Source organism: Sturnira hondurensis, unplaced genomic scaffold (genome assembly GCF_014824575.4).
Source record: "Sturnira hondurensis isolate 20B ecotype Veracruz unplaced genomic scaffold, ASM1482457v3 Scaffold0004136, whole genome shotgun sequence".
Lineage (NCBI taxonomy): Eukaryota > Metazoa > Chordata > Mammalia > Chiroptera > Phyllostomidae > Sturnira > Sturnira hondurensis.
The window spans coordinates 37,413,900-37,433,894 of record NW_028076767.1 but is presented as its reverse complement, the minus strand read 5'-3'; the positions used below and the strand labels follow the sequence as shown (position 1 = coordinate 37,433,894).

Genomic DNA, 19,995 nt, shown 5'->3' with positions numbered 1-19,995 from the left:
ACAGTCAGCCTATCAGAAGCACAGTTCAAAATACTGGTGATCGGGATGCTCACAGAACTGGTTGATTTTAGTCACAAATTAGAGGAACAAATGAAGGCTAAACTAATTGAAATGAAGGGAAATGCACAGGAAACCAATAGTGATAGAAAGGAAACTGGGACTCAGATCAAGGGAGCGGACCAGAAGGAAGAAAAAAATGACCAAACAGAAAAATATGAAGAAAGAAGAATTCAGAAAAAATAAGGAGAGGCTTAGGAACCTCCAGGACATCTTTAAACATTCCAACATCCAAATTATAGGGGTACCAGAGAGGAAAAGGAACAGCAACAAGTGGAAAACTTATTTGAACAAATAATAAAGGAGAACTTCCCCAATCTGGCAAAGGAAATAGACTTCTAGGAAGTCCAGGACTCTCAGAGAGTCCCAAAGAACTTGGATCCAAGAAGGAACACACAAAGGCACATCATAATTACATTAGCCAAGATTAAAATGAAGGAGAGAATCCTAGAAGCAGCAAGAGATAAGGGGATAGTCACCTACAAAGGAGTTCCCATCAGACTGTCAGCTGATTTCTCAAGAGAGACCTTACAGGCAAGAAGGGGCTGGAAAGAAGTATTCCAAGTCATGAAATCCAAAGACCTACAGCCAAGATTGCTTTATCCAGCAAAACTTTCATTTAGAATGGAAGGACAGATAAAGTGCTTCTCAGATAAGGTCAAATTCAAGGAGTTCATCATCACCAAGCCCTTATTATATGAAATGTTAAAGAGACTTATCTGGGAAAAAGAAGATAAAAAATATAACAGTGAAAGGACAGCAAACTCACAATTATTAACAACCACACCTAAAACAAAAGCAAACTAAGAGGACAGCTAGATCAGGAGCAGAACCATAGAAATGAAGAACATATGGAGGGTTAGCAACAGGGGAGTGGGAGGGGGGGAAGTGGGGAGAAGATACAGAAAATAAGTAGCATAGATGGTAGGTAAAAAATAGATAGGGGGGAGGGCAAGAATAGTAGGGGAAATATAGAATCTAAAGAACTTGTGACACATGGACATAAACTAAAGGGGGGGAATGGTGAGGGAGGGGTGTGCAGAGTGGAGGGGAATAAAGGGGGGGAAATGGGACAACTGTAATGGCATAATCAATAAAATATAATAAAAAGAAAAAAGAGAGAACATTTCCAACTTCCTAGGGTGAACAGGAAAAATGGAGAATTCCAAAGTGCTTTTTCTTGCCTGCAAGTGTGGCTCCACTCTGTTTCAATATTAAGCCATGATAACCTTAATACATATCATGTTTGTTGCTGTTTTGAGAATTAAAGAAGAAAAAAATGAAAGCAACTAGGGCACAATGGTGTGAATGTTGTAAGTACTTAGAAAATATTTGCTGGCTATGGCTTTAAATCTTGAGCGATGGCTCACATCTTTGAAAAATCACAGAGAAGACCAGGGCCACCCCGTGCCTGCCACTTGCCCACGTGGGTTTTTCCTCTGTGGCCTGTGAACAGCTGCTACTCTCTCGTTGTTGGGCTGAACACTGGCCTCACCTTCACAGTAGTGAGATTCTAAAACCACAGGTATATTAAATGCATGTGTGCAGTGACTCCACACCATTCCTGAATGTTACCAACAAGTGTTATTTTTCAGTAGCATGGAACTAATTTGAAGGACCATATATTCACTGCAAGGAGAAGGTACTGTATCAAGGGGTCAAGATAACCCATACCTTAAAAACAAAGTAGCCAAATTTTCTTCCAGGGTTTTTTTGTCAAAAAGATCAAAGTGTTAGAAAAGCATTTACTCGTGACCTGTTCTGTGTGTCAGTGGAACAAGGTGAGTGAAAGGAGGTGAGTGATTTTGTTCCTTCTTTGGCTCAACAAATATGTTTGCAAAATACCTACTACAGGTAAAATAGGCTAGATACTCTAAGAGAGCTTGCTCCTTATCTTTCACCCTAACCTAACCCTAATGGGAATAACCTATGGACACAGAAGTAGTTAAACTTCTCAACTTTAAGAGGAGGCCTATTTTAAGAAGGTTATACTCTCTGTGATCACCATACCCAAGCTCATTTCTCTTATTTCCACATACGATTTGACGATTGTGCCAATTGCAGAAATGATCTAAATATCACTGCTTTCACTTAATCTGCCCCCCAAATAGGACTAGAGTTCTATCTAGTGTATGGTTTTTTGTTTACTGTATCCATAAAGAACACTATGTACTGCATGCAGCCTGGAAAGACTCTCTGCTGCACACATGGTCCAGAACAGCTCATTTGTGGTGAGGATACTGTGACCCCCACATATACTCCTTTGAAATTAATATTTACCTTGGTTTTCCTCTCCACACCCCTCCTCATTCTTCAAACCTTATCTGTGCTGATCAAATAAAGATTTTATGACTAGTTTAGAAAAAAAAGGATACAAGTACAAGTAAAACATTTTCTCCCCCTAGGGACTTGCTCTTCTCGACTATTTTATAGGGTGCCACTCAGGTCCTAGGTGGATAAAGAGGAGATGAACAAGCTCCTTCTGGCCCTAGTTTGAGAAAGACTAGGATTTGTTGGTTCCTGTTCTATGAGATGCTGGTAAAGATCTTCCCTTTTTTCCCCCGTTAAGTGTAAGATCCAGAGCTGGCTGCACCAAATTTAAATAGAGATGGTATCAGGACATGGCACATTTTATTCTTTTAAAAATATTATGAGATTAATAAATTAAGAAGGAACCACAAATCATTCAGCATAATTCTTACACTATATTGTTTCACAAAGATGTTAAATAAGTAATATTGTTTGCTTCTTGACTAATTCGAAGAGAAGCAATATAAACACACACACACACACACACACACACACACACAGAAACCAAACCTACTGCAGAATCTTGAAAATTTCTTTAGTCCAAAGGCCAGAGAATGAGTTTGGCTGGAACCTTTGTAATTACCAAGGATACAAATTCAACTCAGCTTTTAATTGGAGCACTGGATTCCACTGTCTGCAGAGGTGCAGATTTCCTCTGGCTGGTTTTTATGGAGACCAAAAGGTTCAGGATTTTTCTTAAACATCACCTAGGACAGCTTCTGATGGCTCTCGCTATGGCAAGTGGATTCCTAATTCAGGCGCCGTCCACATCTACCCAGGTTTGCAGATGCCATGAAGATCAAGGGCAAACGAGGGATATGACTTTCAGCTTCCCATTTTTCCTGCTCTCTGCAGGAGCTCCAGCTCACTCCTTGCCTCTCCAAGGCTGCTGCTCTGGGCCCAAGAATTATCAGTGTCATCAGTGCAAGGAGGTTATCGGTATGAGCAGGTGGATCAGCAGTTGTCAGTGCGAGAAGGCGGATTAGAAGTATCGATAAGAGATGTTTAAAGCCCTGAGTACCGAAAGCAGCTTTTGGTCTGACAACCTGAAAAGCTGTAAAAACACTGGAAGAGAGAGTCTGAAGCACTTTACCAATAAGGAATGCAGGAAGTTTATGTACTGACCACCTCTCACTCTCTCTAAGTGTATTTTAGAAATGGATAAGTTATACCCATAAGTAGAACTTTAGATAGCCAGTCACTATTTGTAATCTCTGAGTTATGTAAATTGATCTGAATAGTTTTAGGATGATCTTGGGAATATTAATGAACCTGGAAAAAATGTTCATTTACAATGTGCTAGGCATTATTTTTTCACTTATTCAACATATTTTACTGAAATCTATGGGGTATATACTGTGCTACATACTGGGGGTATGAAAATGAACAAAAGCACTAAAGTCATGTTTGAGTACCTAGCTCAGTATTAAATGCATACGCAATGACAAAATAATGGCTAGCACTTAGTGCTTGGCTGTTCAACACACTAATCCTGTATTTATTAACTCATGTAGACAGTGCCCTGACTCTGTGAGATACGTATAATCGTTATTTCCATCTTACAGGTAAGTAAAGTCACTACCCAATTTCGCAGAGCTAATAAGCGTCTGAGACCAGCTTCACGCCCCACATAGCCTGGCACCAAAATCCACTATAGTATTTCAGAAAAGTGTCATACGAGCAGTTTCTAAGTCTTCACCGAATACTCCGCAATTTTATTTATTTTTATTCCAGCTAGGCCCTGAAATGATTCTGTACATTTGTGAGCAATTATAAGAACTTCTGGTGCTGAATGGCACTCCCTGATGTGGGTAAGGATGGCTAGACCTATTTTAGGGAAAAGAAAACTCAAGCTCAAAATATGCATTGATTTGTCAGGTGGCCCTGCGTTCAATGAAGGTTTGAACACCAGGTGGCATACAAAGATGATAAGACACAACCTCTTTGCCAAGAGTACAGAGCAACACTAAGGGAATAGGAAGAAATGAGCAATTAATATGCAGGGAGACTTCTCAGAGGAAGTGACCTGTGGGATCACAGGTTCCTTTACACAGCACTACTCCCCCCTCTCAGACGTGACGTGGAGACTGAGCTGGAAATCCGCGTCCTCGGGTAGTAAGGTAACTAAGCTCTCCTTTTTCAAAGTGATCTCAGCCCAGTTACCTCGGATCAATATCATCTCTTATGATTGATGTAATGTACTTGGCCTTGAAACTCCACGTTTCTAATATTTCATTGCTCTTAATCATTCCAATAATTACTGAGCATCCAAAGACACTCATGAGTCACAATAAAATTGAGTATCTTGATTATAAGACTATTAAATATGCAGTGAGTTGTGGGCTGTCATACAAATGTAAGATGCTAAAGTAGTCCTTGATTTGGATAGTTGTTTCTGTTATATATATTTTAATAATTTTATGCTAATAGTTTAGCCCTTTTTGTCAAATATTTGCTGTGGGTTCAAAAACCTTGTCTCTGAACCCTGGCTGGCATGGTTCAGTGGATTGAGTGCTGGCCTGTGAACCAAAGGGTTGCTGGTTCGGTTCCTAGTCAGGGCACGTGCCTAGGAGGCAGGCCAGTTCCCCAGCTGGGGCAGTGTGAGGGGCAACAGATGGATGTATCTCTCACACATTGATGTTTCTCCCCGCCTCTATCTCTCTCCCCTCCCTTCTCTTTAAAAATAAACAAATAAAATATGTTTAATTTTAAAAAAATAGAAAACTTGTCCCCGAGCTCTAAAACCAAAGGTTCCTAAACCATTCTCTTAGAGGGAGTAGATGAGGGAGAGTAAATTAAGACATCACCTGCTTCTACATGAGGTGGTTTGCCTCACCACGACTTTCTCAAATTCTTACTTTCTCTGCCTACCTAAGGACATGTCCAGCATAAGACAGAAACGTCTCAGCATTCTACTCAAGACCCTTCCCAGCAGACCCCTGCCTGCTTCCACCACTTTGGGCTGCCATCACTCTGGGCTCACCCCCTATGCTTTTGGCAAACGAATTGCCTGAGGTTCCCCAAACACGGCATGGCTTTATACCACCCAGCCCTTCCCCAATCCCTCCCCCAATCCCTCCTTGCCCAAGCCTTCCAGGTCTACCTCAGTGGTCGCATCCTCTAGAGAAGCCTTCCCGACCTTCTTTCCCTAGGCCAGGTGAAGGCTGTCGCCCCTGTGGTCCATCATCGCTCTTCCCACGGCACAGGGCTCTTGTGTTTCCTTGCCTCTCCTCTGAACTAGACCGAGGGCGTCTTGAAGGCAGAGGTTGTACTTTTGTAACTTTAGCCCAAGTGCACACATGATGGATGAGGACAGCACACACACAACATATTAGTGGGATGCAAATGTGAAAGGAGGGAGGGAGTGAAAGCAAGTTGCTCTAATTCTCTCCAAGAGAAAGGGAGGTGGTTCTGGGGATGAGAAGTCTGAGACGGGCTGCTTAGGGTTATGAAACCGGACGTAATTATGCCTTCCTTGATGTCTAGTGACAACCAGCTTAATTTCTTGAATTCATTTATGTCACCTCAAATTCCTTCTGGATACTATTTTTTAGGTCCTCTATCTGGACAGGTTTTCTCTTTGAATCCATACAACTACTGGGTCATTTTAATTACCATTTTCCCACATGGAGGCTAAAATGTATCTGTTTTGAAAGAGGAAAAGAGTGTATATATAAATGAAAAAAAAAGTACCAAACCTCATGTTTAATCATTTTCTGTTCTACTAATAATGTTGCTACAGGCATTACTGGTTTGCATCACTGTGAATGTGGTGAAAAAGTAACATCAGCGTTTTAAGCGCACGGTAACTTTTCAGCAGTGAGTGCAGAAGCAGTGGAAGCCACGGCAGCCATTCCATTTCAAACTGCTTTTGGCGTGCTCTCCTGGCTGCCGCCACTCCCTCTTCGCCTCTGCCTTCAGGCTGACCACACAAGACCCGGAGACCCGGCCTCTCCCTTCCGTTTGATTTTCCCCAGTGAAATCACATGCCTGGGAATGCAAATCGTGGGATATAAAACTTTATGACTAATCAGCCATGTTTTATATAGCTTTGCGCTCAGTCATCAGTGTTATACAAATATAGACTCACACTGTTCTGCTCCTGAAACATAGTATGTATATTTATCATTTTGATTTAAACCACGTTCCCTAAACAATGATGAATATATTTTGGGTAATCAACACATATTAACCAGAGTTTCCTTTTTGTGCTCATGCTAGAAATATAATAAATAATATATAATCGAATGCCGACAATATGGGGGGACCAAGAGGGGTTACTACATACAATCGGTGTTATGTTCATACTTCATGCCATGTCCTCACCACTCTTAGCAACATCTAGTAATCAGAGAAACTCCTCTCCTATCAGCTACCATTCATTGTTGATAATCAAGCCCTACTTTTATTTCTTGCTAAGTGATTTAGCAAACAGGCTCAGCAAACACAGTAAATAACTAAAATGGTGAGGAAGTATCTCAACTTCTTGAGTTATATGACCCAATTTTCGCTTGAGTCCAGTGACTGGCTTAGGAAAAGCACGAGTAACAATACTCCCATGATCCTGTGTGCCAACATCGCCACCTACTGCTCCCTTCAGGTACACCTCAAGCCAAAGGCTGTAGATAATGGGTAAGAAACAGACCTGATTTTGGGCCTTGGGTAGTTATCAATCCCTAGCAGGATTAAGAAGTAGTCAAAGGCAGTGAGTGGGCACTGATATCAATGCAGACAAGTAGTGATAATGACATGTTATTGAATTTCACAAGTTGGAACTATATTGGCTTACAGATTTTTAAAATACAAGCATTATACCAAAATTAGATTAAATAGTGAGAATCTTGTAAAATTTGGAGATTCTACAGAATAAATACCAAGTAAAAAATACCATTTATAAGTTTTGAAAAGAATTTCTTTCTTTAATGTAAATGAATTTACCTATTACCTTATTTCATCATTTATCACTTCTTAATAATATAGTAAATAGTTAATTTCAAGAATCATAGTTAAACATTTCCTTTCCAAGCTCCAGCTTCTATTTTTGCTGAGGAAGTGTACCCATCATCTTTCACATTGAATTCTTACATTTGGAGCTGGAAATCATTTCCTTGATGCCATGGAAAGGGAGAAAGAATAAGAATTCTATACCTCCCTTAGGGCACTCGACTGTAGAGAATGCTACAGTATGGGTAAGTCCCAACTGCGCTTAGTATAATTTGAATGTCATGGCATTCAAATGATAAAAAAGGGACCTAGAAATCAAGTATTTAGGGTTAAGAAACATGAGTTTTCAGGATCTGACCTGAATTACTGCATGAGTTTAAAGAACCACTTTGTTTTTCATTTAAAAAAATTACTATTGTAGCCCTGGCTGGTGTGGCTCAGTGTACTGAGTGCCAACGTGTGTGCCAAAGGGTGGCCAGTTCAATTCCCAGTCAGGGCACATGCCTGGGTTGTGGGCTAGGTCTCCAGTGGGGGGTGCACAGGAGGCAACCACACATTGATGCTTCTCTCCCTCTCTGTGCCGCTCTAAAAATAAATAAATAAAAACTTAAAAAAATAAAAACAAAGGCAAGACCTATGCAGGGAAGTCAGTTCAAGATTCTGTTTCTAGCCTTATGGTTTCCATGCAGAAGCCTTGCAATATTCATATATTTTTCTTACCTGATAAATAAAAAGGGATTTTTTAAAAAAAGAAAGACCTCTTGGTAAAAATTTCAAGTTTTTTAAAACTGGGTATATTTTATGACTATTCTCTTCCTCCACGAGAAACAGTGCAGTGGTGGGCACAGCTTCCTTCCTACCCCCAAACAGACCCAGGACCGCTTTCGGACAAAGCCCTCGTGGGAGATTTTTAAAAAGTGACTCTTAACCTGTCAAAGCATCGAGTCTCTTCGTGTGGAGAACCAAATAACGGCCATGGTAGTAATATATTTTAAAAGCTCTTCTCCGCTGCCGCCAATTTTGAAACTCTTCATGAAATTGCAGTTTCTGTGGTGTGCTCCAGCCTGCTGAAGTAATGGGTCTCTTACTGGCCTGCCCGGTTACCTAAAACCACCAACCTGATCTCACACTGACCTTGTTGGCGCTGTTAAAAAAATCATTTGCCTTTTTCAACCAGCTTTCCCTTTCCACAAGGAGCTGGCCAAATGCTTCCTGAAGCCGACTCAGTTTCTGGTGAGAAAGCTGCAGAGGCTCCTCCTCCACGTGGTTTCCGGACAGCAGGGTCTCAGGCGCCTCACTCTTCAGCTTCTCAACGGTGGAGTTCCATTCCTGCAAGAGATCACTCGCTTCAGTTCACTTTGCACGTCTTCCCCTTGCTACAGGGCCGCAGAACATTTACGTCTGTCACTGAATTTTCAAATCATGAAGCAGGAACTGCTACATTCCAGGTAGGAGTATCAAATTGTAGATTAAAAAATAGATAACACAGGGCCCTGGCTGGTGTAGCTCAGTGGATTGAGCGCGGGCCTGCGAAACACATGATTGCGGTATGATTTCCAGTCAGGGCACATGCCTGGGTTGCAGGCCAGTTCCCAGCAGGGGACGCATGAGAAGCAACCATACACTGATATTTTTCTCCTTCTCTTCCCTTCTAAAAATAAATAAGTAAATACAAATTAAAAAAATAGATAACACAGAAAAGAGGTTCAAAGGGGACAGGAGACGATAGCAGAAAGGGGCAGGTAGGTTGGGATGTGCGGTTGCCCTTAATGCAGGTTGTTTCCACTCCCGTTAATACTGCCTGAGAACATACCAAAATAAAATCAACATCATTGTTCAGTTTCTACATCATTTTGACCTACCTTTACTCATTTACGCATGAAAAAAGTCGCTTTCGTACAGTTTCATTGCCAATGTGGGCAAATGTGTACAAGAAAGAAAGGAAAACCTCATATTTATGGCTGCTGTTTTTGCATTTGCCTACACTTAGGACTGAAATTAACAGCTGCTATTCTCCACAAAATTAATAGTTGTGATTGTGCAGTGTTCCCTCCTTCCTGACCCATGTCACCTCGCAATGCTTCACTCTTAATGATACATAAACATTCCAGAAAAAGGAAAGAGGTAGCTTTTTACTTTCTTTTTTTTTTAAAGATTTTACTTACTCATTTTTAGAGAGAGGGGAAGGGAAGGATAGAGGCAGAGAAACATCAATGTGTGGTTGCCTCTCTCACACCCCCCCACTGGGGACCTGGACCACATAACCCAGACATGTGCCCAGACTGGACNAATAGTTGTGATTGTGCAGTGTTCCCTCCTTCCTGACCCATGTCACCTCGCAATGCTTCACTCTTAATGATACATAAACATTCCAGAAAAAGGAAAGAGGTAGCTTTTACTTTCTTTTTTTTTTTTAAAGATTTTACTTACTCATTTTTAGAGAGAGGGGAAGGGAAGGATAGAGGCAGAGAAACATCAATGTGTGGTTGCTTCTCTCACCCCCCCCCCCACTGGGGACCTGGACCACATAACCCAGACATGTGCCCAGACTGGACATCGAACCAGCAACCCTTTGGTTCACAGGCTGGAGCTCAGTCCACGGAGCCACACCAGCCAGGGCAATAGCTTTTTACTTTCTATTGCATGGGGATGAAAAACAGTAAGGAGAGAAGGAAGGAAATAAGAGTTGCAAACCAAACATATTAACACTCAACTTATTTGAAGGGAAATTTATATTTCTTGCACAAAAAAACTGAATCCAGATGCAGTCTCATCAGTAAAATTTCTGGCTTCCAACTTAGCTGAGACAGAATGCTAAACATAGTTGTTCATAAAGCATTGGAAATTTAGGACCAAATTTCAAAAATCACAGTCTGACTCCATCATGACTTGTTCTGTAGTGCAAAACGTCCTGTTATTAAGTTACATTTGTTATATTATACTGAATAAAATAAGTATAATTTTACTGCAATTTACTACTGCTATTTCCATACATTTATTTCACAAGGCATATGAAATACAGTGTACCCCACACCAGACTGGATGCCTTAGGAAATACAAATAAAGAATAAAATGTAGCTCTTTCTTTTAATGATAAATACATAAACTGCTATTTTAAATACTTTTCATATATATTTACATTATTAACTATATTAAATAAATGCTGGTCCTATAAACATACACACAGATAATCTGGTAATATTTAAATAACAACTAATGGGTGTCGAAAGTAAAAAAGTGTACATATTATTGTATGGACTCCATAGAACCTGTTCTAGTATTTGTGCAAGAGAACAATATTTTGATCAGTGGATGTAAGGGTCAGGATCAAGGGATTAGCATTTTTAGCACCTATTATAAACCTGTGGCTTGTAAGTTTCAACCTTGCAATTTTAAGTCAGATACTATTATTTTTCCAGTATTTACAGAGGTTCAAAGGAGTATGTTGCTCACAGTTACCTATACAACCTATACACCTGTACACCTGTATGTGTGTATACACCTGTACACCTGTTACCTATACACCTGTAACAGAATCAGGACTAGTTCACAGGTGTGTATATAAAGCTAGATTCCAGGGAATGGAGGATAAAGAGATTCCAAAATCTCCGAACTTCTCAGGGAGAAACAATACTCTCAGGTATGAATAGGGCTGAGTTCTCAAGATCCTTCCTTATTTAAAGAGTTATTTTGTTCCCACTTAAGGACAGCTAGTATGTGCCAGGCCGTTCTTTCATAAAGCACTGCAAATATCCCTCCCACTTAAAAACCATTACCTTAACTTCAGTGGGAGAGAGCAAATATTTTCCAGGCAGTCAGCACACTTCTGGCACGCATAATAGGCACTCACTAAATGTTCGTCCCACTTTTCTTCCCATCAGTTTTATTGTGGTACATTAGTACCCTAACATTGGCTCTTTATTTGTGGCTATTCTTGTTACCCAGCTGTAAAATAACAACAGTGGGAAGATCCTCCAAATGGTACTGATCAGTGTTGTGTATTGATCGGTATTAAAGTATAAACACAATACAGCAGGTTTCTTCACTGCAGTACTTCCCAGGATCTTGAGTATGTTCATATGCATTGAAATCCTGGAGGGAAACGTGTGTGAAATATTTTGAACACACCTGCTGACCAAGAAACCATTTACTTGCTAACATCTCAGGGGACCAATGCCCCAGCTGAAACAATGTTGGGAAACACTTCTCGGGGCAAAGACCAGCGGAATCAGCTAGGCGTTCACCTGCGTTCACAAGTCTTTCTGATTCTTTCCTCTTTTGTCCCTATTTCTCCAGCTCCTCAATTAGTGCATTTCCTCTCTCTTGTGTCCATTCTCTCCTTTTCTGTCTGTTCGTTTTTATGGGGCATTAATCCTCAGTGACCTCAGGTGAAGACGTGCTTAACGTGTGATGACAGAATAAAGCAGGTAATTCTTTCAAAAAATTCAACACTGACCAGAACCTTCTGTGCTCATCAGAGGAATACCCCTTAAGGAATACAGAATGCCTGGGGAAGGCCTGGGAAGCTAGCGGGGAGGGGAACGGAGAAGAATTTGGGAGGTGGAGGAACAGGTTACAGCCACCATGTGCTCAGCCTGGACAACACTAAGCTGCAGAGCAGCCATGTTCAACATTTTTCATCCCGCAGCACACATAAACTGCTAAGATTAAGGTTCTGTGGCACACCGATCTGACCAAAAACACGTAGGTGTAATTTTGATTCATTCCCACAGGACAGCTACTGTTGTGTCGACGGTTATCATTTATTTATTTGACAATCGAAGGGAAAAGGTCAGTGCCCCTGACTAATAGTCAGGTGTGGCATGTTTTAAAAATGCTCCCAGCACACTAGTTGAGCAGCACTGGTCTAGGGTGTCGTCTTAACTGAAAAACAGCAGGGTGGATTTTTCTTTGTACATGCCAGCGCTGTGCTAAATGATTTACACACATTGTCTCATTTCATCTCCACCGCACTGCTACAGGGTTGGACTATCATTGTCTTCATTTTACAGATGGGGTGTCCGAGGCTCAGGGGGACCCTGCCCAAGGTCCCAGTAATAGTAAGTGAAAGAGTCCCAGTTCAAACTCGGGTAGTTTTACCCTAGAATCTGCTCTGTCAACCAGTATCCTAGCCTTAGCTTTTCATAGAGGTCACATACAGTGTTCTCTAAACCACGCGCAGATTACAATAACCATATCAGCTTAGAATTATAAAGGTGAAACTTCCATAAGTTTTGGAAAAGGCCATGAAAATAATAGAAGTTCTATATGGCCCTTGGGTTTTGTGATTTAAAATCAGAAGCCTCACTGTTTCTAAATAAATACAATGCTATTATAGATATAATTGAGAATTTACAGCCCAAATTCAAGCTTAATTTTGCTTGGCAACCATACCAAAATAAAAGAGCAGTTTTCTAGGAATAAGAGAAATGCCTGCTCTCTGAGTGTTCATAAATCTGCCTTTAGCATAAATCCTGCAGGCGGCATTAAGGGAATCGCTGGAGGAGGGCCCAGTCTGCGAAAACCACTCTGACCTTGTGCCTTCCCACCGTGCTGTAAAACGTGGGTTGTGGCCTCCCAGGGAAACAGTCAGGGGCCACTTTGTGCTTCTTATCCTCCCTGATTCTCCATCCCCATCTTCCTAATTACATTTTCACATGAACTCTGTGGGTGTTGAGCGAGGCTGGGTCTATTCAATATTTCTATTCAATCTTCTAAGAAAAATTGGTTCTGCTTTCCTTGGGCAAACTATGGGCAGTTTCTGATGCATTTCTATACCACTTTGATGATGTATTTCTCCGGTCGTTTTTCTTAGGGGACGCTTTCACTATTTCGTGTTTAAGATAAAACTTTCCAGAGTCACCTGAATCCATCAAACTACTTAAACACTTCCATTGTCACTGTCATCAAGGCTGGAGGGACCCAGCGGTGATAATCTCGGTCTGTTTTCTCTCAGCCATGGCTGCCTGCCTGCTAAGTGTGAAACCTCTGACTGAGTTCAAGTCACTTTGCAATAAAATATTTCCAGTGCTTGTCCTCACCAGCTGAAAGCCACAGCCTGCCATTTCCTTGGCTTTTCAGTGTGACAGGGAGACATGCATGTCTCTGACCCAGTGAAGGCACCGTGTGTCCCTCCACGGGCCGCTCCGTTATTCTCCTTCCTCACTTACGGCGGTAACCCCTTCAAACTGTGCACTTCAGTATTCCATTTGCTGAGGAAACTGAGCTTTCTCGTAGATCCTTTGACTGAAAGGGTACTTTTAAGAGGATTGGGGCTGATAGACAAAATAACAATAATTTCTTCTTTCCTTTTTTTTAACAGTCCCAGGCTAGCTCTTCACATGAAGTTATAGATTTATGCATTGGCATAAAAATAGTCAGCAAGTGGATTCAAAAAATAAAAATATTAGGTACACCATTAGAAAAAAAATAAAATCCCAATATGTTGAGTAAGCTATTTTTCACATGAGAACGTCTCTGTACATAAGGAGATTTAATGATTCAACACCATGTGGTAAATTATTGCTGTTTATAAAATTGACTTCAGAATGTAATTGTTAAGTGGGAGAAAATGGGTAAAAAGGAATGACGAAGAACATATTTGTAAACTACTAGGAAAATATCAACTGTGAAGAACACTGGCTAAAATCACGTCTGGCAAAGCTTGTGTCGCGTTCACGTGCAGTTCCTGTAACACTGCTATTTCCTGGGACACCTCATTAGACACAGCCCGTTTCTTGTGCATTCATTCTCTGAGTCTACGGGTCCACCTGGTGCAGCATCCAGGAGAATGAACTCAGTGACACAGCATCCTAGAATTTTATATGACTGCCAGAACAGATGGTACTAACAAAACAGACCTGGCAATTTTCGTCCAAGAACATTTAAAAGTGAGTTTGAGCAGGCATTTTTTTAAAAGAAATGCTTGTGCTTTAGAAGAATGGCGGTGAGCCCTTGAAGAGCTGAAACTGATCATGCTGAATCAGATCGCAACCTGAGCCGCAGCGTCCTCTCCTGCTCCTTTTCCCGGGCATTTCTACTTTGACTTAACACAAAACAAGGGCCGTGTGGGAGAGATGGGTCTCATTCCACTGCTACAGGAGGGCAGAGTTCAGTGCCCACAGGCCGTTGGAAGTCTGCTGGTCTCACTGTGATGCATCTCAGCAAAGTCACAGATTGCAAACAGGAAGAACTGATGCCATGTGTCACCTGAGAGATGAAAGAAGTGTGGTATTTCACCTCCTGGCCATACGACAGAGAATCACAGCTCTTGACTCAAGGAGAGCTTGTAGGTAAGAGCAGAGATGGGAACTGGAAGTACACTTTTTGCTGCAAACTTCCTAAGTGTTCTCAAGCGGGCCATTTTGCTTTGCTGAGCCTCACTTCTCTCAGTGCATGGTGGCCACCAGCACTTAACAGGGCCTTCTGCTCATCTGGTCAATCATCTATGAATTCAACTGGCCATGCTTCAAATTCCTGGATTTCAGGCCCTACCAAAATGTGGGGTTTTAGCTGCATTTGCCATAAATTAACCTATCAGGGTTGGGACTGATAGTCTGTAAAACAAATGACAATTATCACCTAAGTAATTTTTTAGTAATAGTGTAACAGTTGCTGTTTTCTTTTTTTCTCAGTCCATACAACTATTCCTAAAGTAGCAGGAAAAAAAAAAGGACCCATCTGGGAAGTGTCTTGTTTTCCTATTCTGCTCAGTGCTTGGCCCCTTCAGCTGCACAGAGCAGGGTGTTCGCTGCTGAAATGGATGTGTGTGGCAGAATAAAGTTTTTATATAAAATGAAAGCATAACAAATTGCACTCATGAGCAAGTCTTCAAAATGATTGAAGATTCAATGCATTTACTTTTTCCTTCTGTGTGTAGTTCAATATAGGTTTTAGATAAAAATTTACTTACATGGGAGAAATTTTCCCAAGAGTTATTATTTTCTCTTTAGTGTCTTGTCCTTGTTTTTCTTAGATTTCTTGTTTTTCTTTTTTTAAAGATTTTATTTATTTATCTTTAGAGGAGAAGGGAAGAAGAGAGGGAGAGAAACATCAATGTGTGGTTGCTTCTCATGTGTCCCCTGCTGGGAACTGGCCTGCAACCCAGGCATGTGCCCTGCCTGGGAATCGAACCACAATCCCTTGGTTCGAAGGCCTGTGCTTGATCCACTGAGCTATACCAGCCAGGGCTAGATTTCTTGTTTTTCTTACTCACATTTCCTTTAAGTAGATTAAGTAAGAAGCAGAGCCATGTTTGGGGGTTTTATGTTTCTATTTTTAATTGAAATTAATAAAAGTCTAGCTCACCAAACTATTTTCACCTAACACAATATGTCTACAATCAGATTATGCCACTGGCTGACTACCTTGTCCCAGTTTATGTTGATGCCCCCAAAGGACTTACTTTTTCATTGTCTAGGTAATCTATTGAAGTTATCTTCAAGAGCTCAACATATCATAATACAATTGTTAAGTTTTCTTGTTTGCTTCTTTTGAAGATTTCCCTAAATGAAATAGATCAAGTTAAAAAGGTGGGTAGAATTCATATATAAGAGGTCTCTCTAGAAAAAGTCAAGCCATTGTTAACATAACAAGAATGGCTTGCCTGACATCAATGTAAACCTAGCAGCCAAGGAGAGTGGACTGGAATGTGCATGTGTGAACAATGGTAACCTTGCTATACTAGTCAGTGGGGGTGGTTTTGTGAGCATGTGTACTGTGTGGCCATCACATTCAAAATGACTGAGCAAGTAGAGCAATAACTCTGCATCAAATTTTGTGTTAACCTTGAACATTCCTCCATGGACACTATTCCAATGATTCAGAAGGCCACAGCTACTGGCAGCTTCCTCATGACAACGCACCCATTCATACCTCACATCACCTGCAGAGTTTTGGGCAAAACCTCAGCTCACCCAAGTGACTAAGACCCTACAGCCCAGACTTGGTGCCCTGCAACTTCTGGCTTTTCCCAAAACTAAAATCACCTTTGAAAGAGAAGACATTTCAGACCATCGATGAGATTCAGGGAAATATGATGGGGTAGCTGATGGGGTAGCTGATGGGGTAGCTGATGGCGATGACGACCAAAGATTTCGCGGAGTGTTTTGAACAGTGTAAGTGATGCTGGGAGAACTGTGGGAGGTCCCAAGGTGCCTACTTTGAAGGGGACTGAGGCACCATTGTCTTATGTACAATGTTTCCTGTATCTTGTATCTTCTTCAATAAATATTTCTTTTTTTCATAGTACCTGGCTGGATACTTTCTGTACAGACCTCACATTTTACCCACAGTAAATGTCAGATACAGACTAGAACAATTGTTCTTAAATCTGGCTATCAGTATCTCTTGGGAAATTTTTAAAAACATACTTTCGCACCTACCCCAATAACCCACTGAGTCACAATTATTATTGGTAGGGTAGAGAATATGTTTTTTAAAAAAAATCTGAAGTATTTTATTTGAAATTAGGAAAAATATAATTTTATAATCAGTCAAATTGTGTAACCATTGGGCTAAAATATTCAACGAATAAGTAACAATAGACCTAGAATAGTTTCCGTGTGATCATATCAATAAATGGAGGGGAGTGGATTACACAAGGGGAGATGCCCCCAGTACCAGAATTATCTTGTGGAAGGTGGACCCATGGCAGTGCAGGCAAAGGACAGTGGGATGGGCACGTTCCAACTCTCCTACATGGAGTGTAATACAATCTAAAAAGCATTATTTAGCACCTCTTCAGAACACCTAAGTAATACAAAAGAGACAATGATAAGTTCAAGTAGAAAACAAAACAAGTGTTGGCTGGAAAGAGAAATCTGATACAGGGAATCTGGGAAGTCTTCTTACAGGATTTTAAATGTGGGTGGGAGTTTCCATTAGTGAGCCTAGAGTGGGAGAAGGCAAAGTGGAAACAGAGGGGAAAGAGGAACTTTTACTACCAGTGTTATGCTGTTAATTTTCTTAAACCATGGGAATATATGGTAAAGGGGTAAATTAAATATGTTAAAAAACAAATAAATGCCAATTCACCAGATAAAATAAAAGACAAAAACTATATGATAATCCCAATAGATGCAGAAAAAAGCATTAATAAAATTCAGTGTCCATTCAGATATTGCATGTTTTAGAAATTCTTGCAGTGCACTGGTTGAAAATCACTGCTACAGAGCAACAATAGTTCATTATATTTCCTAATAAAGATCTCATTTATAGTAGCAACAAAAACTATGAGACAGCCATTTGTTCATTTAATCAACAAGTATTTACGGGCCGACCTCTGCTATCTATGCCCAGCATTCTTCTAAACAGGTCACCCAGGCCAGTGGATATAGCAGTGGAGTGAGAAGGAACTCCAAAGTTAGTGATGGTGGTGGTACACTGTGTGTTTTAGTGTGTTTATAACTAACACACGATAAATCAGTACATAACCTGCTTTGTTAGAAGGTGATAAAGCGGTAGCATAAGACACATAGAACAGGCTAGGGGACTTATGAGTCCCAAGCAGGGCAGGAGTCCACGTGCAGTACTGAATGTGGTGACCTGGAAGTCAGGGGATGAGCCACGTGGGTCCCTGGAGACAGCACTCCAAACAGAGGACACAGCTAGAGTGAAAGCCCTCAGGTGAGAGTGTGCTTGCCCGGTTGGAGGCAGGGCCAGGAGGCTGATGCAGTGGAGCTGAGTAAGGCAGGAGGAAGCAGGAGGAGCAGCAGTGAGAGAAGCTCCGTGAGGGCAGAGCAGGAGGGCCACGCCAGCAGGGGCTTGTAAACCCTGAAGACTTTCATTCTGGGAGAAGTGGGAAACTGATGGAGGGACATGACTGGATTGAATTTTAAAAGTAAAAACACAAAATAAAACCACTGTCTGTCATTTGAGAACAAGGGGTAGGGGTCAGGGATGCAAGCACTGTGACTCATGAAGACCCTGTCGTAATCAGCCAGGCAAAGACAGAGGCAGCGCATTCCCCAGGATAGCAGTGTGGTCATGAGAAACTATAAGATTCTAGGTTTATGTAGAAGATACAGCCCAGGTGATTTCCTATAAGAGGAAGAGGAGCCAAGACTCTCTGACCTGAGTAATTGGAAAGGTTGAGTTGCCCTTGACTGAGATGATAAAAACTAGGTGGAAGAGATTTGGGGAATATGTGGAATTCAGTTCATGACATCTGCCGATCCTGCCTGCCTAGAATGCCTGTGCTCAAGCTCCTGAAGTCAAGACTTGCCGCCTGCCTACAAACACACACACACAGTCCATTACCGACTGCTGCGCCCACGATTCCCCCCAAACACTTCCCAAGCTTCTGAGAACAGCCTACTCAAAAGGACTATGAAGAAAAGATGCTTCAAGTTGCCTAGAAGGAAAATAAGACCACGAATCTAAAATACCCAGCAGTTTACAGATACATCTTAAAACGTGTACACATGTGTGTAATAAAAACAGCCAGTGGTTTTCCCTGTTCCTGGAATGGAATGCAGAAAACCAAATGACTACAAAAGCCAGTTACCAGGTAAGGTGAGGTGATGCTGCCATTGAATCTCAGGCAGTGGGGATGCCTTGAATCCTTAACATGTTTAATCCACTCAGTTTTCTAAAGTGCTGCATAGTCATAGGTAAGAAGTGATAGTACTTTTCAAGATGGGAGGGTCTGAGTAGAGCATACACGCACACCTGTGATATCAGACATGGTGATCATGTTAACGTCACTTCCCCTCATTGTTTCTTGTGACAATGAATTCAAGGGGAAAGTGCCTAGCCCTTTTGATTACTCCCTAAAAGTCTCCAGTGAGTAAGTAGTTCCTTTCAATTTTCACCGTTTGGGTTCCCAGGTTCCCAGGGACTCGATGTACATGTAAATGAAAAACTTTGTGCCTTTATTACTCATGTGCAGAGTCTAAAAAAAAAGCTAAATTCCTAGACATGGAGTGTAAAAGTGGATGCCAGGGGCTGAGGGTGGGGGACATAAGGGGCAGTAAAAGAGCTGGCAAACTTTGCGCTGTAAGATGCCTAAGGCCCTAGGATCTGCTGCCCCACATGTGGGTTATAGTTGATGACCCTGTGTTGTCTAGTTGAAGTCTGCTAATAAAGTAGAATTTAAATATTCTCACACAAACACAAAAAGATACACATGTGAGGTGATGGACACGTTAATTCATTGATGGGGGAATCCTTTCACGGGGTATACATAATACACATCTAGTTATCGGGTTGTGCCCTTCACTCATCTTACAAGTTTCCCTCAATAAAGCCCAAATAGAACAGGGGAAACTTGAATCTCTGGGTTGACAGTGAATCCCGGATCACAGAGGGCCTGAACCGGCCTTCCAGTGACTCAGACTGCTTTCCTCCCCACCCCTGAGCACTCTAGCCATCTCTCATCAGGTGTTATCCATCCTTTCTCTGTTTCCGAAGAACAAAGAATCTTTCCACAGGATTTACTTACTCTGTAGTCCTGACAGTGACTCACGACTTCCCAGCCAAACTGAAAGTCACTTACAAACAATGGTAATTTACAAGTCCAGCAAGGGCCAAACAGGGTAACATTTGACTGCTAGCTTCCTTTCCATGGAGTCATCCACTGACCCAACAACAAATGCTGATATGGGTAGAAAGTCTGTCCAGTCTGCTGGAAGCAGGCTGAGGGCGGGGAACAAGAGGGGCTGCTGGGGGTGACTGTGAGCCACC

At 41.5% G+C, this 19,995-nt stretch overlaps 1 protein-coding gene across 3 annotated transcripts in view; it reads right to left on the bottom strand.

Annotated features, from left to right (window-relative positions):
* CCDC141 (coiled-coil domain containing 141) overlaps window positions 1-19,995 on the bottom strand; it is a 158,891-nt gene that overhangs the window by 66,948 nt on the left and 71,948 nt on the right. For all 3 annotated transcript variants that reach the window (XM_037044359.1, XM_037044360.1, XM_037044361.1), the window contains one exon: window positions 8,446-8,640. In XM_037044359.1, the coding sequence (XP_036900254.1) occupies window positions 8,446-8,640 (195 nt within the window). The remainder of the gene's footprint in view (window positions 1-8,445; window positions 8,641-19,995) is intronic.